Source organism: Cervus canadensis, chromosome 1 (assembly GCF_019320065.1).
Source record: "Cervus canadensis isolate Bull #8, Minnesota chromosome 1, ASM1932006v1, whole genome shotgun sequence".
NCBI classification, from domain to species: Eukaryota; Metazoa; Chordata; class Mammalia; order Artiodactyla; family Cervidae; genus Cervus; species Cervus canadensis.
The window spans coordinates 124,466,489-124,492,104 of record NC_057386.1 but is presented as its reverse complement, the minus strand read 5'-3'; the positions used below and the strand labels follow the sequence as shown (position 1 = coordinate 124,492,104).

The window sequence follows — 25,616 nt, the reverse complement described above, 5'->3', positions numbered from 1 at the left end:
AACATTTCTTAAAATCTAATTTTATTCCTAAAGTTCAAATTAGCTAGTGGGTAGCACTGAAAATACACTTTCACTATACAAAACAGTGTAAACTGATTACACGTTAATAAAGAATTTAACACACACACTTCTCTAATGAAGGAAGCTAGATGCAGCCCTTGCTAGAAAAAGCTGTACCTGAACAAAAATGGACACGTTTAGTCTAAGGCCCTGGCAGTTGACTATAGAATGTCAGTTGTTCCCAATGAACGTTGAAACGCAGAAAGAGCAACAATGTGGAAACTTACATTCATCAAATAGTAGCATTTAAAATATACATGACTAATAAAATGAACATTCAGAGGTGCCACTGCTCAGCGTGTACCGTGTCAGCCATTTGCAGACAGTGATCTCATCCAAAGAGAATAGAAGTTTCAAACATCTGAGTTAAAAATAGGACGAAGGAGAAACAAGAGAAATGTCCTGCAAAGAGAGCAGTAGCTGATGCCATAAGCAGTCCACTTGAGCAAGGAGTCATCAGAGGCATTGTGAGGGAGCCCAGCAGAACCTGGGAAACTGAGCCCGTGCTCAGGCTGACGGGCATACAGCATGGACCAGTGTGGCCGCAACTCAGGATGAATCTTTCCCGTCCCCAGTTAGGAGTGAAAATAATTTTTTAAAAATAGCTTCAGCTTTCAAACAGGAAGTTTCCAGTCCCCTTCTGTGCATGGAAATGTCCAGGATGGAGCTCAGCGCAGGGGGCTGGGCTTCAGGACTTGAACACGTGCACAGCGCGCACCACGTACTGCCGGCAGATGGGACACTCGCTCATGCGCTTGCCACACTTGGTGCAGGTGACCATGTGCCCGCACTCGAGCAAGACGCAGTCGATGACGGCGTCCATGCAGATCCGGCACAGGCTGTCGTCCTCCTCGTCCTGCAGCTGCAGCCGCTCACCATCTGAAAGGCAACAGAGGACTGGGGTGGCGGGCACGGCCGTGGAGGGACCCAGTGACCCCACCGTGAGAAGCAGTCCCCACTTCCTCACACCTCACTTCCTTCCCCTAGAAATGACAATAAGGACACCTTGTAGGGTTGTGTGAAGAATAAATGAGAAATGCTAAGCTGAGGGCCAGGGATGATGTGCCTAGCAAATGTTAGCTATTTAATTCTATTTTATGTTGCTGTTGTTTAGTTGCTAAATTGTATCAGACTCTTTTGTGACCCCGAGGACTATAACCTGCCAAGCTCCTCTATCCAAGGGATTCTCCAGGCAAGAATATTGGAGTTGGTTGCCACTTCCTCCTCCAGGGGACCTTCCCGACCCAGGAATCAAACCAGTGTCTCCTGCATTGCAGGTGGATTCTTCACCACTGAGCCACCTTAGGACCCCCAATTCTATTTTATAGAATACATAATACAAGGTTTTTGTGATAATGATGGCTTGCTTCTGTAAACAAAAATGAAGAAACCCAGACTGGTTGATACAGGAGCCTCAGAGTCAGAACACGATTGGAATTTCCAGCCCAACTACATGGCCTTGAGAAAGTCGCAGACTCCAGAGCCTCAGCTCTGGAGGAAGAGTGTGAGGAAAGTTTATTAAAGTGTCATACATTGAGTTGCCTGTCGTTGTGGGTAGGCACCCCCTGAGGCTTGTAAGCATCTTAAAATTAATCTGTGTTTCTGGCTATGATAGTACTATTTGAGTCTACTCAAAAGGGACCTTCTGGTTCTGAACAAGAAAGGTGTGGAATGAGTTTTAAAAGTTCATTGCAGCCTGAGATTTGGCCACAGAGCTTTGGAGAGTGAGGTTTCCCCTTCTAAAGGTCACAACGGGAATCATAAAGAAGGTTAGAAAAAACCGAACGGGAATCCAAGCTCAAAGGGCCAGTAGTCCAGTAGTCCAGTAGTCCCCGGATTTAAGAGAAATAAACACTGCCATGTCAAGAGATTCTTGTCCTCTGAGGTCCTAGTTCTCGGCCCACACCATTAGTGGAAAGTAGGTAGAAAGCATGCATGGAATAAGATGACACATGAGCCTCTGAAGGCTCCAATGACTAAGATGCCTGTGTCTACTATTGTGGCATCATCTTAGAAACAGGTGTGCCAAAAGGCTTTCTGCATATTTTGGGCATAGACCTGTTTACCAACCAACGCTGTGTTATAACCAGCTTTTAAAGAAAAAAATTCAAGATGATAAAAGTTAATGATGGGAGGACTGTTTTTGAGATTAGAATGTAATATCTGTCAGTCTGAACACCACTGAATTCTTTTCTCTTGCCTATAAATGCTCTGTGGCCCTGACCCTTTACTAGCTGAGGATTTCTGCTCCACACTCCAGTATGTAGTTTAGAAGTTCTTAACCTCAGCTTTTCACGACTTACACAGAAACCTACTAATACTGATGCTAAGAACTACTTAATATCTTGGCTCTAGGGAATTTTTTTCCCCACCGATTATCTCAATTGTAGCTTTTAAATCCTAAGTACCAGCTTGCAAGACAGGTGAGTGAGAAAAGAAGCCTTTTTATAGATCCAAGGAATTTCATTAGAGTTCTAACAAATTATGGCAAGAAAAAACAGACTGAACAAATGATTACCTGACTCACCAGCAATGGTGAAGCAATGGTGATCTCAAAGCCAACATCACATAATGAACCTACTGCTTAAAAGATCTATAAACAGCTTCATATGACTAATTCACACTCAAAGGATAGTTTCTCAAAAATAAACTGGACTTCATTGTGACACAGACAGCCCAGTTTTAAAAAGCCTAAAGAAGGCTACTCTAAGGACAAAAAAACGGAAAAATAAACCTACATGACTTTTGGTTTTCTTCATTCTCTTTGTATAACCGGTTTACTTTCTCTACTAGCTCCCATTTTTCACAACAGCCAGAATAGTTGACGAAATTCCGAGCCAGGATCTCCTTCAGCTGGCGCACGCTCATCCCTTCTACATCCTCAAGGCTTGATAGGTCAGACAGAGACGCTCTCACTCTCTTCTTGGCGAGGCCAGGCGTCTGAAATCACAGAGTATATCCATTACCTCTGTTCCTGCAAATCCAGCAAGGAAAACAGCATACTGCCTTCGCCCTGTGGGCATCACTGGTCCTGGAGATTCGACCCAGACTTTTCATGAGTCCTTGTTGTGTTTTATATGCTGTGCTGCATTCAAACTAGAAGCAACAACCTGTGCTAATCTAGCGGAAGTCCACATGGACATTTTCCCTACAAGGGTGAAGACGTGTCAGGAAAATCAAATTATACAGGCAATCTCACCCGCTCCTCCAAGTTTTCTTCATCATCATCGTCATCATCGTCATCGTCATCGTCATCATCTTCATCTTCTTCTGTGTTTGCTGAAGCTATTTCACTGGGCTCCTACACACATAATGGGTATTAGGCCAGGACTTTTCCTAGCAGTTATCAACTCATCCTTATCACTGGAGAAAACCCTTCTAAGCCATCCTCCCTAAGAATGACCCCGACACCTGGTACACTCCACACCTTCCCAGGGTCCTGAGAGCTACTGCCCCTCCCAAAGAGTTGGGCCCCACATGATTCTCTAAACAACTAACCTTCCATAATTATCTCACAAGTCAAATACCTATGAGAATGTGAATCTGTAAAAATCTAACCAGAATATTAACTCCCCAAGGAGTTAAGAAGGGCCCATCACAGGATACCAAAGCCAATAGTGTATGAAATTGCACTGTGTCCTGATCAAAGGACCTGCACATGGCTAGTTTAATGAGCCTCTAAGATACAGGTAGAAACTAAAGCTCTAAGATCAGCCCTAGTGTCAGGGCTATTTGATTTCAAAGATCTCAGTCCTACTATCTCATACTTAGACATTCTAATTCCAAACAAAGCTTTCTAGAATAATTCACTGATGATGGATGCTAGTTCTAGTTTTTAGAAGTTCCTCAACCGTCAGATACTTTTTTCTTTAGGGAGAACAGAAAGCCTATGTCAATTTCCAATTTCAAGTATTCTATCCTAGTAGTTCACAAGCACCATATTGTAATACCCAAAACCCACACCTCCTGAGTGGTGTCATATACCCCAAAGTGACACGAAGGTCAGACACATGCATCTTGTGTTTGCATCATAATTGTGCCAGCTGCCATTTGGCAAAACAACAAAATGCCTAACTTGGGTTTATTTAATTTATGACTATTTAGAAAGCAACTAGACCACATTTCCCTCTGCTTCTAACCTCTTTCCTCAGAGGAGAAAATTAAACGTGCAGATAAATGTTCAAAACAATTCTTTCAGCGTTTTAGAATCATTCATATATACAAATTGGATATTAATTACAAGCCCTTGCATGTTATTCCATCAGAGTGCCTAAGGACCTCACTGGGACAACATTCTGCACTGGCATTTCTTTGAAATGAGTAAATAACCGTATCGTGTTGCTAATTCACATGGCTCTTTCCCAGTATCTAGATGAGCACAACTTTACTGTAGCAAGTCAACTGGGCATTAGGTTACCTTATAGTTTCCATGGTCACTGACACACAAATAGTAAACATTTTTACTAGTTTTAATAGTAAACACAAATAGTAAAAATGTTTACATCCTGTAAACATTTATGTGCTACGTTTCACGGCCATTATTTCAACAGCTAGTATTTAACTATAGGAGATAAGGAAGCTGAGGTAACTAAGGTCAAGAGACTGATGAGCTCTTTTCAGACCCTTTGTACAGCACCTAAGTGCAGAGCCTCAGGGGAGCCTGCAGGCGCAGAGTTCAGCAAAACGTGGAACCTCTGCTCAGCAAGGAGCCATCAGCCCTGAAGGCCCCACCATACTGGCCAAGAGCAGATGATGTACCAGGCCCTTGGGGTAGCTGCACCCTCGTACCTGTGCCAGCGCTCCAGATCCTAAGGTCCGGTCTCCACCCATAAGCTCTCCCTGAAACGAAGATGCAGTAGCAGACGGGGCTGTATAGTTTGAAAAAAATGAGTGTGTAAAAAAGCTAGAAGTCTGGGACCTTGAGGAATTGAGACTGCTCGTGTCCAAGTCGTCCTCAGAGCCCAGCCGATGGTGGCACAGGACCAGGTCCACCAAGTCTTCTTTCTCCCGACAGGTATCGATTGGTATGTTTCGAAGGATGAGATACTGTCGGAGATCCTTCACTTTCAGTCGCATTAACTGAGGGCGCTGAAAGGCCGTCTCTTGTAATAAGTGACAAGTGGAACATCTACGGAGATTTTCTTGTAAGACAGAACACACGGAGCAAAAATCTTTCTTGCAGTCACAACATACATGCTGAAGAGACAGAGAGAAAAGAAGCATTTAATGAGAGCCAGACATAAGCCACTGCAAAAGCCCTAGTTTTCCTTTTGCCTTCTATTAAAATTAAATTTTAGTTTTTATGAACTGCCCCCATGGCACCAGACCCATGGGCATTTTGTGTTCTCAAAGCTGTGAAAATCAAGACAGTCATTGCTGAGGCAGTCTGGAGTCACCAAAGTTCAAATATAGCCCTTTAAGAAAAATATACTCTTGTGTTAATGAATTAAAACCTTTCCACCCATGGGTGCAAACATGTAATTAGCAAAGCAGAGCTGACTTGAACCACATGGAGCAGAAAAGCACAAGCAAGCACAAACTCTCTTCCTGCTCTTTTCCTGTGAAAATTTCCCCGTTTACAGAGAAGGGGGGCTGTTCACATGACACAAACACAACGTTGTTAATCACCTATATCCAACATAAAATAAAAAGTAAGTAAAGAGAAGAGGGGAAAGCCTAACACAGAGAGGAAAAGAGAAAGGCAACTGATCTCTCAGCATCAAGCCAAGCAAACAGAGGACGCCACTTCACAATAATCTGTATCCTACAGAGCCTTAAATCACTATCAAAGCCATTCCATGAGCAAAGCTTAAAGATACTAAGATGTGGTCATTTCCGCTTGGGGTTAGGAATACCAATGCTTGTTAATACCTTGTTCCTTAAGTATTTTAAAGGACTGAACTGACAGACTGGGAGATGATCTAGCAATATGATGGTATTCAGAAAGAATGACTTTCTGTCCTAAAGAAAAATAACTGTTTTAGCCCAAGTGTGGTATGTTGAATCTTTAAACAATAGTCAATATTAATATACTCACTTCTTCACTTGAGTTCATATGGGTAGGGAGACATTTTTTTGAAACTTGAGGTCAGAGCTATAGTAAATCATCTCTGAACACACGGTTGACTAATTAAATCTTTTGCTTCAGAACGTAAGCAGCATCAGGAAGAATCAAAGTGGATAAACAAAGTCAGAGTCCAAGAGAAAGGATGGCTGAGCATCGTGAGAAGTAATAGTGTCTAGTCAGAAAAACTGAGCAATGATACACAGCCCCTTCAACTTAGTACTTTTCCAAATGGGAAATGGTTATTAGGACTAACTTTTTGACAGATATAAGAAGAAATGAAAGTATTCAAAATAACATACAGTTGAGAATTCTGACACATAAGTTTTTAGTATGTAACATTTCATGCAACTCACCTTCTTTCTAAAGACTGAAAATGAAAGTCCACAGGCTTTGCAAACTATATTAGGCCCTTCTGTAGATGCTGGTGGGTAAGCAGAAAAATCAGAATTTGGTGTAAATCTGAATGGACCAGTGCCTCCTGCAAATCCAGATTGCTGGCCCCTGACAGCTCCAGTCCCCATGACTTCGTTCAGTAGCCCACAGCAAGAAGCCCACATAGACGTAGCACCCGCCTGAAAAGGAACAAAAACAGGCATCAGTTTAAAGCTGAGTGGAACCTGGGCTCTCTGGGATTCTTAAGGAATGCCATTCTGCAGAAGCACGTTTGCCCTAAATAATTTTGAGATTGTGGGGGGTTTTTTTTTGGCCACACTGCCTGGTCTGGGATTCTACTTCCCTGACCAGGGATTGAACTGGCACCTCCTGAAGTGGAAGCATGGAGTCTTAATTACTGGATCACCAGGGAAGTCCCATCGAGATTATATTTTTAGCATCAAAATTTTAAGCTATTTGACAGTGGGTTATTTTCTGGTATTTACAAAGAATATTTAGCTTTGGGGATACTCATGATACACTGTTAAGAAAAGGAGAAGATATAACATGAACCCAATTTCATTAAAAAAAAAAAAAAACCCACACATAAATGCTTAGAGATGTGCATACAACACAGAAAAAAAAAAAAAAGACTGGATAGAAGTACATGCTGTGTGATATTTGGGGTTTATGCTTATTCCCCCTCCCCAGATTGTTCTTTATCTAAAATTCAAATTTAATTAAGTGTCTTGTATTCTACACCTGGCAACCTTAAGGACTGGTGACCACAGATAGCACTGTTCTATAGGCTGAAGCAGTTTTTCCTATCATTTAGCAGAAAAAATATAAATTCAAATTATTTAATTTCGTTAAACTTCGGTCCTCTCATTCCTCTCATTTGTAACTGGACATAATAAACTGTGGCATATGAATACTTTTTTGGTTTTTTTAAAATGACGGGGAAAACATCAAAATGCCAACTGAGGCGCTCTCTAGGTTTTCATGTAGATCTCATGTAATTTGTTTTTTGGAGTTTTCCCCTGCTTTCCAAATCTTTATAAAGAAAATGTTAGGGACTTTCCTGGTGGTGCAGTGGTTAAGAATCTGCCTTGCAGTGCAGGGGACGCAGGTTTGATCCCTTGTCAGGGAACTAAGATCCCACATGACACAGGCCAATGAAGCCCGTCAGAGTTCTCCAGAGCCCGCACGTCACAACTAGAGAGCTGGGATGCCACAATGAACATCCCGCTTATTGCAACCAGGACCCAACACAGCCAAATAAATAAATATTTTTTAAAAAGAATATATATATTAATTTAACATTAAGGAAATATTTTTACAAGCAAACTGAGAATACTGAACACAATTTTTGATGACTCGATAACCATAATGACGTTATGAGGTCTAAGGGCTATTTTCTATACCACTAAGTGGCTTGAAACTAATATGCTGCCTTTTATGTTTTCTCCCATCTCTTCCCTTTCTGTGAATCATCACTGCTATCACTATAGCTACCTCTAGCAACTTTTTTTTAACTGTACTCAGAAACCTGATAACCAAGCTTGTTAGAAGTGTATATAAAAATATATTTTCAGTGAGGGCTTTAGGCATTTTCCCATGCTAAAAACAAAAAGCTACAGTGTTTGGAACCAGTGAGCTCTTGCCCCTTGTCCTGATTCTTAAGCATATTCTAGATTCTAGATAATGTGATAAGTAATGGAATTCCAGGTAGGTGAGGTCTTACAAGTTAAAAGGGCAAAACATGACAATAGTACACTGTTCCCTTCATTATCTAACTCTGTCAAACATTTACTATTTGTCCAATGAGCTCTTAAAAAAAATTTCTTATAAACAATCTTAAAAGGTTATTTGGAATGTTATAGAAGGATCTTGCCATTCTTACTACTACCCAGAAGTAGTGTGTGTGTGCGCTCAAGTGCTCAGTCGTGTCTGGCTCTTTGTGACTCCATGGACCTGTACCCTGCCAGTCCTTGGGATTATCCAGGCAAGAATACTGGAGTGGGTTGCCATTCCCTTCTCCAGGGGATCTTCCTGACCCAGGGACTAAACCCTTGTCTCTTGTATCTCCTGTATTGGCAGGCAGGTTTCCACCACTAGCGCCACTTGAGAAGCCCAGCAGAAGTAGTATGCTATGTTAAATACTGGGAAAAGAGAAGGTAAAGAAACATGAAACCACAACACAAGGTTCAAATAGTGTTAAGCATCAGGGTCACTGACTTAAGTATTATATGGCTTCAAACCCTATAATTCTCAAGAAATAGTGATGCCTTTAAAGTCAGGTTAGTTATAATTAATAGTTCATACCTTTAAATAAATATATACCTCAGACCCTAGAGCCATGATTTGTTTAAACATAAAAGCATAAAAATCCAGATTTACTAATAGTCCATTTAAAGTGAGCGTTTTTTTTTAGCAAAGGATTCATCTGCAGTGCTTTAAACAGTGAGCTCTTAAAACAACTGAGAATGTTTTCAAAATATTCAACTTGCACATAATATTTTGGGGGGAATACCTCAACTACAGAAAGTACCACCAGGAGAAACTTTTCATTCTAAGACTTTAAAGAAGTATTGTTTTGAGAAACTTTAGCTTCCTGCTAACCTAGCTTCTAAATGATTAAATTGTTGTTAGGACCCTTTTAATTCCTGGGTGATATTGTCTTAACTCCAGTGAAAATTCCTTGTGAACAGAACTTCCTTCCTCCACAGCATATAGTTGCATCACTATGACTAATTGATAAATAACTCTGTAAAAGGTTTCATTATGATACTTCTTTAAAAGGGCAATGTAATTAAATTTTTTCTGCTACCTAAAAAGTTCAAATTGTGTCTTGTTAAGAAAGAGTAATAAAGATAGAAAAAATTCTGAACTTGCGGGTGGAAAAAATGAATGATACTCCCTTTTAAAAGTAGCTCTGTTGCACATTTTGTTCTTTCTGTCCCAAAACACTTTTACAATGAAAGTAAAGGAAGGATACAAATTTTCAAACCATGTTAATGAGTGCAACCATTAAAATTCTAGGCTGAAAACACACACAGTTCTGATGAAGGGAATAAGAAGAATTTGTTTTTGGGAAAACAACTGAATCTCTGTGTAGACATCAATATTGAAGGGTAACAATTTCATCCAATTCCTCACATTTCTGTAAAGGGGAGAGAACTTCCTCTTCATTCCCCAGAAGGGAAAATAATGGAAAGTATGCTTCTTTCAGTTATTTCATTATAAAATAAAAATTAAAACAAAAAGCCCAAGCCAACTCCCAGAGCACTGTCCCAGGCAAAAATGTGTTGCTATAACCTAATATTTTGGTACAAATCAGCCAAAGACCATACCAGAGGGGAAAAAAAAAGAAAAATCTGAAACACTGAAAATCTGTTTCCGCTTCCTTAGATCTGTGAACTCAATTTTGAACAAAATCTCCCAAAATGAGAATAATCTCCCAGTAAGAGAATATTCCTCACATCCCGGTGAAGAATAAATCTACCTGTGTGTACTGTCACCCTCTGACAGGAGCATTGGCGACACTCCAGCCTTTCTCAAAAAGTGCAGAAATTTCAAACAGTGGAAGCCCAGTTACCAGTTTTACTCCAGGTACCTTTCTTTACTGTCCAGCATATCTTAAAAACTTCATTTCTATTCCCCCTTTAAGACTGTGTTTTCCGGCACCCCAGTGCTGAAATGAAAGTGATGTCTTTAGTGATTCGACCTCCCCCACTTCTTTGGAGCAGGTATTTTTAATCCTGTACTACAGGAGCTGCTGTCACTGCCTTTCACCAAGGAGTTGCCTAGGCCAGTGGAACTGCCCTTAAGACAGTAGTTGGACTGGCCAGGAGAGCCATAAAAAATACTGAGCCCCAAGATTCTTTTTTTTTTTCCCCCAAGACTCTGATTTAACTAGTCTGGGTACAACCTAGGCATCAGAATTTAAAAAAAAAAAAAAAAATCCCTCTGTGGGGGAGGCTCATCAGGGAGGGGACATATATGACTGATTCGTGTTGATGTATGACAGAGACTACCACAGCAATGTAAAGCAATTATTCTCCAATTTTAAATGTTTTTAAGTATAATAAAGAAAAAAAAAGTCAACCATTAAAAAAATTCCCCATGTGATGTACATGTACAGGCGAGGTTAAATGGTTAACAACTGCTGAGTCTAGATTTCTCGTTCCTGCCTCCATCATTTCAACTGGAGAATCACTCAGAGATTCCAAAGTGGAAGAGGCTGTAGTTACTTCTGAAGCCTGTGCCTCTAGAGTTCTAGGACCAATACCTCCATCTCGTGCTCCTCGTATACACGACCTGTATACACGCCCCACCCCATGTCCCATCCCCAGGTCCCAAGCAGTGGGATATGCTTTCAGTTTTTCCTTTCCCTCCATGGTTTCCCCTAATTCTTTCAGAAAGACTCAGCCTGAGTTTTCAACAATTTACTCTGATTCTTAAATTAGTTCCTCTCCTTTACCACATATTATTAGCCTGGAACTTAGGCTGAAATCTGATGCCGGTCTTCATTTTATTTGTTCTTTGCTTTTTTGCCCACATTTCTAATTTTCTAACTTATTCCTCTACACTTTTTCTTGTGTGCAATCTCCAATACTGGGAGAAAGACAGCGATTTCTGCGTCCATCAAAAACAGCCATTGCACAAACTATTTTTGTCACTCTTCACCTCTAAGTTGAAGGATCCATGCAAAAGATGAAGCTTCCAGGCTTGGGCTCCATCTCCCTGACTTCCATTAGTATGTTTCATCTTCTAGCACTTTCCCTTAAAGTCCTAATTGCCTAAATTTCTTCTGATGTTCCCTTGGGCACAAGGATCCCTCCCTAACAACTGTTACCTTGCCATTCAGCTAATAGTACTTGAAGTGTCATATACTAATCTTTCCCTTTCAAATCTATCCAAACTTCTGTTACTGCTTGATATTACAGTTCCAGGGCTTCAGATGGCGCAGGGAAGAATCTGCCTGCCAATGCAGGAGACACAAGAGAATTCGATCCCTGGGTCGGGAAGATTCCCCGGAGGAGGAAATGGCAACCCACTACAGTACTCTTATCTGGAGAATCCCTGGACAGAGAAGCCTGGTGGGCTACAGTCTATGGGGTTGCAAAGAGTCAGACACAACTGAGTACACAACATACACACATAACAGTCCCATTTTTCAAGTGACAGAATCTACAAAAGCAATTAAGGAACAATTTAAGAGAGCATTTTCCCAACAACTGAATTGAATGTATGCTCTTAGGAAGGGGGTAGGTAGGGGAACATGAATTTATTCTCTGAGTTTTTTTTTTTTTTTTTAATTAGTTGGAGGCTAATTACTTCACAACATTTCGGTGGGTTTTGTCATACACTGATATGAATCAGCCATAGAGTTACACGTATTCCTCATCCCGATCCCCCCTCCCACCTCCCTTTCCACCCGATTCCTCTGGGTCTTCCCAGTGCACCAGGCCCGAGTCTCTGAGCTTTTGACTCTCTGACTCTGCTACATTTTCTTGAAGCCCAGTTACCGAATCTAGGGGAGTCATAACCAAAAAGCCCCCTTTCTTGCACCATCCCCCAAAGAGCTTTAGAGACCCAACTTCATGTTCTTTCCAATTCTGTTTTCCCTATCCTCTAAGATTTTCTACCAGTTTAATCAGCCTGCATGCTCTTATTTTGCTTTTATTCACACTCTGCTCATCTTCTGATAGTAAGATGGAAGCATATTTTCCAAACTATTCCATCTTCTTCTGAATATTCCGAGCAAACACAATTTCTAGGCAGACAGTACACAAGACACGGCTCTTTGGTTTTTGGATTTGCAGTAAATTCAATGAGTTGTTGCTATGCCTCAGTTACAAAGAGGTGTGTTACCTAAATATGGGTCACCACCCACCTTTCAGTTGCTTACTTTGTTAAAAAAAAAAAATCTACTACCCTTTCATGAAAAAAGACGAAGTCTGGAACTCTGAAAACTAAAGCTATGATCTGGGTATATGTGACTAACAATTCTAAACCTTACTTGGGGCCATGGTTGACAGCAGGAGTCAACAGACTAAACCACATGAACCCAAGAAGTTAGAAGGAACAATAATTTATAAAGATGGCGACATTTCCTCTCTTGGCCATTAATATAGTTCAAAAACAACATAGAGAATAACTGAATAAGGCAACCATCTACTTATATCCGGCACAAAACTCCTAGCTCAGGGAATTTAGCTGTTTTCAGCTGATTTTCTAGCCATCAATGACTACTGAAAATAAATGACTTTCTTGATAAACCTAATCCCTTTCCTACACACCCTGTTAGACTAAAATTATTTCTGAACAGATTAGCCACAGAACCATGGCCTGCCTGGCATCAGTTAAGAACCAGATATCATATTAAAAACTTACATGACCCACAGTAAGAAATTAAGTTCTAAAGTTTCCTATCTGAACTGCCCCAGACACCTAGATCTCTTCATGTTATTCTGGTTTCCAATGCCAGCTCTTATTTTTTTTTTTTTTTCCAAAGCCAGTACACCAAGATCTTAGGGAGCCAATAATACTATCTTTGGTTTTTTTTTGTTTTTTGTTTTTGTTTCCCATTCTAAAACTGAGTAAAGAGATAAGACAAATAGAAATTTAAATATTTGCTTTTTTACTGGTAACACCAATAGGAGAACATGACTTTAGCTCTGCAGCCAACTGCTCTTGATAACATGTCACCCAACTACCTACATAGCTGGCCAACAGCAGCTTACCATCCAGCTAACCAGAGTGTCATCCCAACCAAAGGAAGTGAGATCTGAGAAGGTCCCAGGAAAGTACTGAGCCACGCATGTTTAGCTCCTTTGTTAAGATCACCAACATAGAAGTTTCTCTTTATTTTCTAATAGCAGAAAGGCTGAAAGTGTTCCTCCTGTAGTTTCTTCCTAGAGAAGGAATAGGAAAGTCCCTCTCCTCCAGAGTGGTACAGAGGAGGGGCAGGGACTGTTATTCACAAACCTAAACAATTTGCAGAAGAGTGGGACTAACAGTTTCCAGTGCTGTGACACTTATTTCCACAACAGTACCAGACCACCAATTTTATAAGCACTCTCTGGTGTTCCTCAGTCAGAGTCACAATAGAGGCCCATTCTGAATCATCATTTTAGTCAACAAAGGCAAGAAGAAACATGTTGTTTCTTTGGGAAAGCAGCAGCCCAGCCTTCTTTCTGGCACAGTGCCAGAGTTTTTGAGTGGCTCAAGGTTCAGCTGTTGCCTATGTGTGTGTGTGTGTGTGTATGTTGTGTGTGTTGAGTGACTCAAGGTTCAGCTGTCTCTGTGTGTGTTCTAATGTGTTTTTTAGAATAGCTAGGGGTTGAGGGCGGGGGAGACTTCTAAAATGCTCAGCTGAGAGAATTAACAAAAAGTTTACCACAAACTTGGAATGCTCTTCTAAACTATATCAGGATGTGATCCCTCTTAATGGGCCCATCAAATGTAACAGTAGCCAGGCAGACTAGAATGAGGAATAAGAAAACCTATACTGACTTCCATGAAGACTAAATCGGGAAGCAGGGGGAGTTAATGGGTTTGAAAACAGCAAAAAACTAAATGATCATGGGTGCTGCGCTTACTTGCTCAGTCATGTGCGACTCTTTGCAACCCCATGGACTGTAGCCCGCCAGGCTCCTCTGTCCCTGGGATTCTCCAGGCAAGAATACTGGAGTGGGTTGCCATGCCCTCCTCCAGGGGATCTTCCCAACCCAGGGATCAAACCCAGGTCTCCCACATTGCAGGCAGATTCTTTATGGTCTGAGCTACCAGGGAAGCCCAAAAATACTGGAGTGGGTAGCCTATCCCTTTTCCAGGGGGATCTTCCTGACCCAGGAATCAAACCAGGGTCTCCTGCATTGCAGGTGGATTCTTTATCAGCTGAGCTACCAGGAAAGCTAAATGATCTAAATGATCATGGTCTAAATCATTTGCTTTTGATTAAACTAGGTGATCATGAAGCCACCTCCTAAGCACTGTTTGCTTCAACTCTAAATGTGGTAATAATTTACACAGTTAAGGATAAACCTAAAAGTTTCCATTTCAGAAACATTAGTTTTCTTGGATGCTGTAAGAAGTTATAAGGACCAGGCAGGAATTCAGTTCTACTAGTGGAAGCTTCTTCAGAGAACTCAATCACCACAAACTCTGTCTTTAAACTCTGAACAACCTTCAGTTTCCTGAAACTCAATGTCCTTATGTTAAACAATAAGAAAAGGTGTTTCAAATCTCAGTACCCATGATACAAAAGAGTAAGTTTTACAGTTTTAATTTTAATGAGGTTAAACTTCCCTACAGAACTTAAAGTAAACCAGAAGAAACGGTTACCATAATAAGCAAAAACCTTTACCCTATTTAGAGCCACTGGAGGAACACAGTTCCTTAAAACATCAAAGGATTTCTTACTGAAACTGGTGCTTCAACTGAAATACAATACGCCAGCAACTCTGCTACCTTAATGACCAACTATTAGGCCATATACCACAAACGAGGAAATTCTGCATCCTAAGTTCTTTCTCTCATACCATATGGACATTAAGTAGGCTGCAAAAACAAATGCTGGTCTTAAAAATGTAATATTTTTATGCAAGACAATTGGCCAAATTGATTGATTTTTACAATAATGTGTTCTGGAGACCATAAATGTTGTCTTCTTCCTGTTTGGGTTTTCTTTTTTTAAACAGTATACTTAACCCTTAGCACCACTCCCCCACTTTTCAGGGAAAAGAGAAGGAAAAAAGAGATTAAACAGATTCCTTTCTTCTTCATGTTTCATTTTTTAATTTGGAACAATGAACATTATTAGTACAATTAAGGGGGAAATCAATATAAATATGGAAAAACAGGAAGGAGGATTAAATCAAACTAACATAAAACACACACCAGCAAAACAATGCTCAAAATGCTCCAAGCTAGGCTTCAACAGTACGTGAACCGAGAACTTCCAGATGTTCAAGCTGGATTTAGAAAGGACAGAGGAACCAGAGATGAAATTGCCAACATCCGTTGGATCATCGAAAAAGCAGGAGAGTTCCAGAAAAACATCTTCTGCTTCACTGACTACGCCAAAGCCTTTGACTGTGTGGATCACAAGAAACTATGGAAAATTCTTAGAGATGGGAATACCAGACCCCCTTTCCTGCCTCCTGAGAAATCTGTATGCAGGTCAAGAAGCAACAATTACAACCAGACATGAAAGAACGGACTGGTTCCAAACTAGGAAAGGAGTATGTCAAGGCTATATACTGTCACCTTGCTTATTTAACTTATATGCAGAGTATATCATGAGAAATGCCAGGCTGGATGAAGCACAAGCTGAAATCAAGATTGCAGGGGAAAATATCAGTAACCTCAGATATGCAGATGACACCACCCTTATGGCAGAAAGCAAAGAGGAACTAAAGAGCCTCTTGATGAAAGTGAAAGAGGAGAGTGAAAAAGCCAGTTTAAAACTCAACAGTCAAAAAACTAAGATCATGGCATCTGGTCCCATCACTTCATGGCAAATAGATGGGGAAACAGTGACAGACTTTACTTTCTTGGGCTCCAAAATCACTGTAGATGGTGACTGCAGCCATGAAATTAAAAGACGCTTGCTCCTTGGAAGAAAAGTTATGACCAACCTAGACAGCATATTAAAAAGCAGAGACATTACTTTGCTGACAAAGGTCTGTCTATCAAAGCTATGGTTTTTCCAGTAGTCATGTATGGATATGAGAGTTAGACCTTAAAGAAAGCTGAGTGCCGAAGAATTGATGCTTTTGAACTGTGGTGTTTGGAGAAGACTCTTGAAAGTCCCTTGGGCATCAAGGAGATCAAACCAGTCAATCCTAAAGGAAATCAGTCCTAATAGTCATTGGAAGGACTGACGCTGAAGTTGAAGCTCCAATACTTTGGTCACCTGATGAAAAGACCCTGATGCTGGGAAAGACTGAAGGCAGGAGAAGGGGATGACAGAGGATGAGATGGTTGGATAGCATCACCGACTCAATGGACATGAGTCTGAGCAAGCTGTGGGAGTTGGTGATGGACAATGAAGCCTGGCATGCTGCAGCCCATAGGGTCACAAAAAGCAGGACACAACCGAGCGACTGAACTGAACATACGATACTAATTTGTATTTTCTTAAAATCCCTTATAGGAAGTTAATTAGATACTACTCTAAGGTAAAACAGTTACTTGAATCTTTGAGACATAAACCTATTTCAAAACAACGTTTTCTAGACTCCCCCCAAAAAAAATTAGAGGAAGAAAGTAAATACCCATTTTACACATATATTAAAATCAGCTACTGTTCCTGGGTTTGTGTGAAGATGTATTTATCTGATTGCTTGACTTTTAAATCAATTTTAATTCCAGTGAAAGAAGTACTTGCTTTGATGAACATTCATATGTTAGAATTTCATGACATCAGGAATCAATAACCCTGCCCAGAAATCTATAGATGACACCACATAATTAATCCCAGTGAGAAACAAAGTTAATAAACAGCTCAAATCCTAAATTTTATGAATCCAATTTTCACAGAAACTTAAATGGAAAACAGAATCTTCATAATTGTCTTGTTCAGACTGGCCTATTAGGTCTGTACTTTGTTTCACAGTATATCGGTCTTTTTACATTTTCAAATCCCATCCAATTTGGTTTCTAAAACTTCAACTCAGAAAGCAGCATCTTCCACCTAAATTCAAAAACACCGCTGAAAAGATTTCAACGCTGGACTTGCCCCTCACTCTCTCCTTTGACACCTTGTTTCTTGGTGGGTCACAAATTTAATACTAATAAAGATACTAACATTCTTTGAGGCATTATGTATAAAGATTCCTGCTTTGTTTTTGGATTTATTAATAAAACACAGCAAGATGATGGTTTTCAGCAAAGAAAGCTAGTTTTAGATATTTTAATAGGTAAATTCAAAGCTGAAACATTTTATACCTGAAACGGGAAGTTAAAATAAGCTCTTTGAATATACTCATACTTAACATCCAGTTCAGAAGTTACCTATTCCAAAAGTCTTCCTTGCTTCCTATAGCCAGAGAAAATCCTTTCTTGCTCCTGGGGGTTTTGCATTTTTGATACCTTACATAAAATTCTCCCTCAGAATGTGGTCTCTTGAGAATGTCTCTTCTTTTTTGGTTGGCAAACTCCCAAAGGATGGGATTGTATTGTCAATTACTTCTATGCATGATATATCCCTCTTAGCTAACATATGGGAAATGCTCAACAAAATATTTCCTTGGGGCTTTGTGAAAGTAGAGTTTTAAGCCAGCGGTTCACTCTGTTATTTTTTTTTAACGCACGGTCAATCACACCTCTTCACGGAACTTAAAGAAACCATCTAGGTCTGAAAGAGTATCACCTTATGACTCACCCCACTTTGTTTGAATCAATACTTGAATTGATTGTTGTACCCAGAGTTCTTCAGAACTCTCAGCGATCGAGTTGAGAGAATCAGTTCCGAAAAGTGGGCCAGAATCTACCCCCCCTTCCCCTAAACTTCTCACTCAGTGATGCTCCCACGCTCTCACACCCACCTTGGAGACTCAAGCTGTCAAATTACTTGCTGCGTACCTAGCGGCGATGGAGACACATTGGGTTTGCTAGCGCTCTAGGTCACGGCCCCAGTGTTAAGCCTGTAAACAGATCCTTCAGGCTGGGATCCCCGCCCCGAGGCATTTCTAACAGGGAGCCTAGCCCGAGCCTTTACGACTCTCCGCACCACTCCTTTTCCCTTCGTCCTGTGGTTGCCTTTCTGCGACAGTCCCGCGGTGCTCCCGACATTTGAGTTCGTTCAAGGACTCGGGACGGGAGAGGGCATGCTGTGGGCAAAGGCACACAGGGTGAGGTGAGCACCAGCGGGTCTGCCTCCGGCCCCCAAGGACGCGGACAGGGCCCGGCGCCGAGAGGGGCCCGCCAAGCATGAGGGCGGGGGGCGCCCGGCCTCGGCCTCGCTGACCGAAGCGCTGTGGGAACTGGGAACGGCCGACAGCCCAGGACACCCACCCTGCGAGTCAGGGCCCCAGACGTCGGTCGGGGTTCCCCCCGCTCCCCGCCGCCCCAGGTCTCCGCGGAGCTCTCCGTGGTGCCGGTGAGGTAACAGCTGAGGCGAAAAGAAGGCGCTTCAGGCGCCCTGGCCAAATAGCAGCGACGAGGACGGACTGCCCGACCCCACCGGCCCCTCACCTTCATGGCCGCGACAGCCGCGTCTGGGTCGGCTCTGCCAGGGAACTCAGCACCATAGCAGCTTCTAGCACTACCGCCCTCCTTCCTTCTGGGCGGCGATTACGAGGCCTTTCGAGGCGACCCAGCGTCCAGACGTAAGGGGCGTGGTCACGCCCGCTGCGCGCCCTGAGTGGCGGCCGAGTCGGCCAATCCGAAGCCGACAATCCGGGGGCCGGTCACCAAAGCCAATAAAGGGGCGGGAATGGGGCGGGGCCTCTAGCCCTGAAAGGAAGAATCCATTCCGCCGCAGACGGAGATGGGCGGGTCTGAGGGGTGCCGGTAGGCACACTCCCAGAGGTTTTCTTCATTGGGTCGCTGAAATCGGAGTCAGCGTCCCATGAAGAATCTGTGGGGCAAAGATTTGGCTTTAAGGCTGGGTGGTCAAGTTCTCTGGGAGGTGAGGGCGGTAAGGGGCGTGGTAAATTTGAAAAAGCGGGTTTGGTTGGAAGGTTTTTGTTACAATAACGGTCAAAGCAGGGCCTCGGATTTCCTCTTCAGACGGTCAAGCCTCTCACACTCGGTAATGACCTCAGGTCTCCTCTCTGGAGCGTCCACTGAGCAGTGGCAGCTGCTCACACAAGGACTCGGCCTTAAAAAACAAGGTTTTATTGAAAACACTTGAAGAACCAACGGTTCTCAATCCCAACTGCTCTTTTAGAGCGATGTTCAAAATAACCAAATCCTAGCACCGGTGAGAGAATTAAGGTGAGTCCTTGGAGTTGACTTTATTTGGACCGAGAAAATTAGTTTGTAAATTAAAGTACTGATTTCTTCAGTCTGACTTGACGACACTCCGTAGGTTTTCCTATACTACTTCTTCTCCCCTCTAACCAGTACTTAAATATTTAAGTAGAGAAAGAGATATAAAGATGTCAATTCTTCTCATGGGGACCTAAGTATAGCCTATTGCTTTTGAATAGATTTGCTTATATGTACTGTGTCAGATTAAAACGTAAAGCCATCCCACTTCCTTAGGCTGCAGTAATACTCGTTATGTACTTGCTTATTTTTCTGGCTTAAAGCACTGCTCAGATAATATAGGTTAGCTTCTATAGTCCTGGATTTTCTTCTTTGGAAAAATGCAAAGAAAGACTTTAATTCACCATGTGGAAGCAGCAGCTGAATCTCAATGGAGGAGAAAGTATTAATTCTTCTAATGATCCAGGCACAAAGAAACTCAGTAAAATCTTGCTGGTGGTATGACTTTGTAAAGTCATACTTCTCCCTCTTTAGAAAGGAAGCTGGCAGGTCTACCTGAAGAGTTAACCATTAAGCACTTGAAAAGATGCTCAACATCATGAGCCATCAGGGAAATGCAAATTAAAACCACAATGAGACACCACTTCACACCCACTAGGATGGCTAAAATAAAAAAGATAATAAATGCTGTTAAGGATTTGGAGACATTGGAACTCTAATTACATTGCTGGTGGGATGCTAAAATGGTGCAGCTGCTTTGGAAAACTGGCAATTCTTCAAAATATTAAACACAATTACCATATGACCCAGTAATTCTAGGTATAAAAACCCAAGTAAGTCCACCAAAAAGCCTTATTACATGAACATTCATAGCAGCATAATCAATAATAGTCAAAGGTGGAAACAACCCAAGTGTCCATTATTTGACGGATAAATGAAATGTGGTCTACACAATGGAAAATTAACTAAAATAGGGATGAAGTACTGATACTTGTCATAATGTGAATGAACCTTGAGAGCGTGATGCTAAGTGAAAGAAGCCAGTTACAAAAGGCCATATATGAGTCCACGCATATGAAATGTCCAGAAGAGGCAAATCCAGAGAGACAGAAAGTAGAGTAGTAGTTGCTTAGGGTTGAGGTGGTTAGGGGGATTTGTGAATGGGCCCAGGGCTTTCTGTGGGGGGGACAATGAAAATATTCTAAAATTTACTGTGGTGATGGTTGCCCAACTCTGTAAATACACTAAAAACTACTGAATTATACAATTTAAATGAGTGAGTTGTATGTGAATTATATCTCAATAAAGCTGTGATCATGATAATAAAGATATTGAGAAGCAAAGCACACACATACAAAAACAAGTTAATGCAGTTTCCTGGAGAGTGACCAGGAAAAAAGCAATGAAAACAATAGTAGGAGGAGATTGTATTAGAGACCATTTTAACACTGCAGTTCTTGAGGATGACCTGTCTTTTTCTGTGCCTAACTTAAAACAAAGCTCCTCATAAATGTTTGAGTTCTTTCTTCTGGAAGACTGAGAAGGAATATAACATTGAGAAAAATAAGAAAAACATTTTTTTAAAAAGGAAGTAAATAGGGTACACACAAGTTCACAGTTGCTAAATACTTGAAATTGGAACCCCCTGAAGCCTGAGAGGCATTTTTGTGCTTCAACATCATACTTTTTCAATAAAAGAGACACATTGGGTGATTGGAATTTTTTCTTTGTTTCAAACTTTGTATAATGACACCCTTCTTTCAATTGTGTATTAATTGTACCAATTAGGGTTCAGGAAAATGTGGTCTGTTGCTGATATAACCATCAACAGCCTAATACTTTGTATTTCAGAATAAAAGTATTCCCAAGATATGTGGGATAATTTATTGCAGCTAAACTTACTTGCTGTTCTCTGATTTTGTCTTTTATTTAATCCTGAAAAAGAATTCTTTTATTGAATTCATAATGCACTCTTAAGTCAATTACATAATTTCAAAACCTTTTTCAAATTCAGGAAGCAGCAAAAGTTTTATTACAATGTTTAAAAGTTACTGAATAAATGGTTCTTTCAACAGCACGTGTACTCTTTAGACAATATAGTAGAAGGACAGCAGTTTTTATTCTAGCAATGGATTGTCTCAAAGACAGTAAGTCATGGAAGACATGGAAGTAAGTCATTGAGCCTTTTGCAATGTTAGCAATGTGCTGTACTAAGCCATTTCTTATTTGGGGAAATTTCAAACAAAGATGAAGTAAACAGAATAGTGTAATGAATTCCCACATATCCATCACCCAGTTTTAACAACTCTCTACATTCTGCCGTTCTTGTCTCATCTCCAGCAGGAGCATCTCTCCACCCACTCCCCACCCACCCCCCATCTGAGTTAAGTTGCATCATAAGATTAGTGCATGACTCTGTTGCCTAGATATGAGCCAAAAGTATCTGAGCCTTGGATCTGGTTTGCTGTGTTGTTTATCCTTGGTCACCTTCACAAATACAGTGTAACTCTTTCACCCAGTCAAGATAATACGTCTTCTTTGTGGTCACTGCTTAAGTTGCATGACTTAAAAGACCACAAGGACTCTCTATCCTCTTTTAACCTGAGTTTACACATGCCAAAGTTGTAGAGAGGTCATAAAATTTGCTCACTTGTATGATGAAGAAGCATCTCTTCCCTGGAGTGCTTAATCTGGGTCTTATCTGAATCCTGATTGACTTGTGCTACAGTCAAAATGGTTCCAACAACACTGCACTTTAGCAAACCATCTCTGCAGCTGGCGAACAGATGGCTCCACCAAATCATTTTGTTCTGGACTCACAGAATCTTTTCGGAATTCTCTCGGTGAATTACTTTGCTGATTTGAACATGTAACCCCCTTCTGCCTTAAATTTCTCCATCTGTAAAAAAAAAAAAAATAGATTATTAACTGGGCAGCTATTGCCTTCCACTTTGCTGAATGGTTGAAGAATACAGATATAGAAAGTGAGACAGAAACAGAACTTGAAACTGTTCCCAGAGAGTAAATCAAATAATGTAGGGCCACATCATACTTCTCTTAAGTAAGCTGGAGGGACTTCCCTTTTGGTCCAGTCGTTGAGACTTTGCCTTCCAGTGTAGGAAGTGAGGGTCCAATCCCTGGTTTGGGAGCTAAGATCCCACATCCCTCACAGCCAAAAAACCAAAACATAAAACAGAAGCAATCTTGTAACAAATCCAATAAAGACTTCAAAAATGGTCCACATCAAAAAAAAAAAAGTAAGCTGGAGCACTTTACAGGCTCCCCCCGTGCAGTCCAATCCCCCATGATCCCCCTTAGTAGTTAGAAAGGAGACAGGATTTTCTTTTCATGGCTTGGGAAACTGAGCCACAGAAGTGAACCCTCTTGCCTGAGGCTCCTGAGGCCATGATGAAAGTTAGAATAGTTGCCAAGACTTCTCTCCCCAGCCCAGTACTCACCTGTATTACTATTCTTCTAATAAAGAGACAGACCTTGCAAAACAAGTTAATTCTTGTACATTAGATTTGCATTCACATAGAACCTCTTCATAGACATCATAAAGTATTGGGGAAACAATTCACCTACCACTGAAATGTAGAGTCAGTACAATTTCCCACTGGTATTGATATATCATTTGATATATATTAAGCACCCACTATGTGCCAAGCATTGAAAAGAGGGACTCAGCGCCTCTCCTCATGGAGCTTAAATGGCCATGATGAGAGAAAGAAATTTCTGAAGTGGCATCTATGTGTCGTGGGGCTGCCATATCAAACCCCATGAACTTGGTAGCTTAAACCAACAGAAATGTATTCTCTCACAGTTTGGAGACCAGACATCCTAAATTAAGGTGATGGCAGGGCCCCATGCTTCCTCCATAGGGTCTCAGGGAGGACCCTTCCTTTCCTCCTCCAGCTGCTGGTAACCCCAGGTGTTCCCTGACAGTGGCCATGTCCCTCCATTCTCTACCTCCGTCTTTGCATGGCCTTCTCTATATGGTCTCCTGTCTTTCTTTCCCTCAGTTTTGTTGAGACGTAGTTGACATGTAACATTGTATTAGTTTCAGGTGCACATCTCAGGACACTAGTCATCGGGATGGGTGGAATGGGTGAAAGGTACCAACTTCCAATTATAAAATACATAAATCATGGGGAGGTAATGTACAGCATGGGGCTTCCCAGGTGGCGCTAATGGTAAAGAACCCACCTGCCAATGCAGGAAATGTAAGAGGTGCCGGTTCAATCCCTGGGTCAGGAAGATCCCCTGGAGGAGAGCATGGCAACCCACTCCAGTATTCTTGCCAGGAGAATCCCCTGGACAGAGGAGACTGGTGGGCTACAGTCCATGAGGTCATAAAGAGCCAGACTTGACTGAAGCAACTTAGCATCCACACACACAATGTACAGCATGGTGACTATAAATTAATAATACTGTATTGTATACTTGAAAGTTGCTAAGAGAGCAAATCTTCAAAGTTTTCATCACAAGAAAAAAATTCTGTAACTATGTGTGTAATGGACATTAACTAGACATATTGTGGTCATTTTGCAATATAAACAAATATCAAATCATGTTATGCACCTGACACTAATGTTATATTCAATTATACCTCAATTTTTTTTTAAAGGGACACTTGTCATTGGATTTACAGCCAACTATATAATCCAGGATGATTTCATCTTGAGATCCCCAACGTAATTATAAAGTTCCTTTTCCAAATAAGGTGACATTCACAGGTTCTGGATGGACATATCTTTTGGAAGGGCACCATACAACCCCCTATACAAGGCAAGCCTACTAAGGAAAGAGAAATACATATTCAGTATTCTACCGAATATTCCTTCTCTAGCTTTAAGATGAAATTCTACACAATGAGCATTGTAGTCTCTTAGCAAGTTTAATGTCTAATGCAATCGTTGTCTACAGTCACTAAATTGTGTATTAGGTCTCCAGGACTTACTTATCGACCATTTGCAAGTATGTATGCCAAAGAGTTGATGTTTTCAAATTGTAGTGCTGGAAAAGACTCTTGAGAGGCCCTTGGACTGCAAGGAGACCAAACCAGTCAGTCCTAAAGGAAATGAAACCTGAATATTCATTGGAAGGACTGATGCTGAAGCTCTGATACTTTGGCCACCTGATGTGAAAAGTGGGCTCATTGAAAAGAACCCTGATGCTGGGAGAGATTGAGGGCAGGAGAAGGGGGCATCAGAGGATGAGATGGTTGGATGGCATCACCAACTCAATGGACATGAATTTAAACAAACTTCGGGAGGTAGTGGAGGACAGAGAAGCCTGGCATGCTGCAGTTCATGGGGTTGCAAAGAGTCAGACATGACTTAGTTGCTGAACAACAACATTCTTTTTTTTTTCCATTTATTTTTATTAGTTGGAGGCTAATTACTTTACAATATTGTAGTGGTTTTTGTCATACATCGACATGAATCAGCCATGGATTTACATGTATTCCCCATCCCGATCCCCCCTCCCACCTCCCTCTCCACCCGATTCCTCTGGGTCTTCCCAGTGCACCAGGCCCGAGCACTTGTCTCATGCATCCAACCTGGGCTGGTGATCTGTTTCACCCTAGATAATATATATGTTTCGATGCTGTTCTCTCAACATTTCTTAAACATCTCTCCCATTTCCCCACCCCACCCCCAGGCCCTAGTAAACATTATGTCACTGTCTGCTTTCATAGTTTGGGGTTTCAAAAAATTATTTTATTTTTGGCTGCATTGGATCGTCATTGCTGAGCGCAGGCTTTCTCTAGTTGCAATGAGTGGGGGCTACTCTTCCTGTGGTGTGTGAGATTCTCATTGTGGTGGCTTCTTTTGTTGGCAAGCACAGGTTCTAGAGCATTTGGGCTCAGTAGTTATGGCACACGGGTTTGGTTGCCCTGCAGCATGTGAGATCTTCCCAGACCAGGGATCAAACTGGTTCCCTGCTTTGGCAGGTGGATTCTTAACCACTGGACCACTAGGGAAGCCCAAGAAGTTATTCTTTAAAACAAAACTCTCTCTCTGCCTCTCTGTTCTTTGAAAATCAGAGCCAATGCTTTCAGGTGAAACTCAGTGGACAAAAGGCCCAAGAACACTTATGGAAGGGGAACAGAGAGGGGTGAACAATGGGTTTGGAAAGAAACAATGGTTGGTGATGATTCAGCTAACTA

The 25,616-nt window shown here is 41.5% G+C and overlaps 1 protein-coding gene across 1 annotated transcript; it reads right to left on the bottom strand.

The window, feature by feature from the left end:
* On the bottom strand, positions 1-18,831 carry RNF34 (ring finger protein 34). The gene is made up of 6 exons (XM_043441269.1): positions 18,707-18,831; positions 6,481-6,699; positions 4,849-5,256; positions 3,260-3,361; positions 2,799-3,000; positions 1-939 (listed from the first exon to the last, which is right to left on the bottom strand). Exons 1-6 carry the CDS (start codon positions 18,710-18,712, stop codon positions 749-751), a joined length of 1,128 nt encoding a protein of 375 aa, XP_043297204.1. The 5' UTR covers positions 18,713-18,831; the 3' UTR covers positions 1-748.
* Positions 18,832-25,616: the final 6,785 nt, after the last annotated feature.

Coding starts and splice junctions, on each gene's coding strand:
- RNF34 (XM_043441269.1), bottom strand. Junction 5,257..6,480: donor TTTCAGTCTTTAGAAAGAAG/GTGAGTTGCATG, acceptor CTGTCTCTTCAG/CATGTATGTTGTGACTGCAA. Junction 3,001..3,259: donor AAGAAAACTTGGAGGAGCGG/GTGAGATTGCCT, acceptor CTGTGATTTCAG/ACGCCTGGCCTCGCCAAGAA.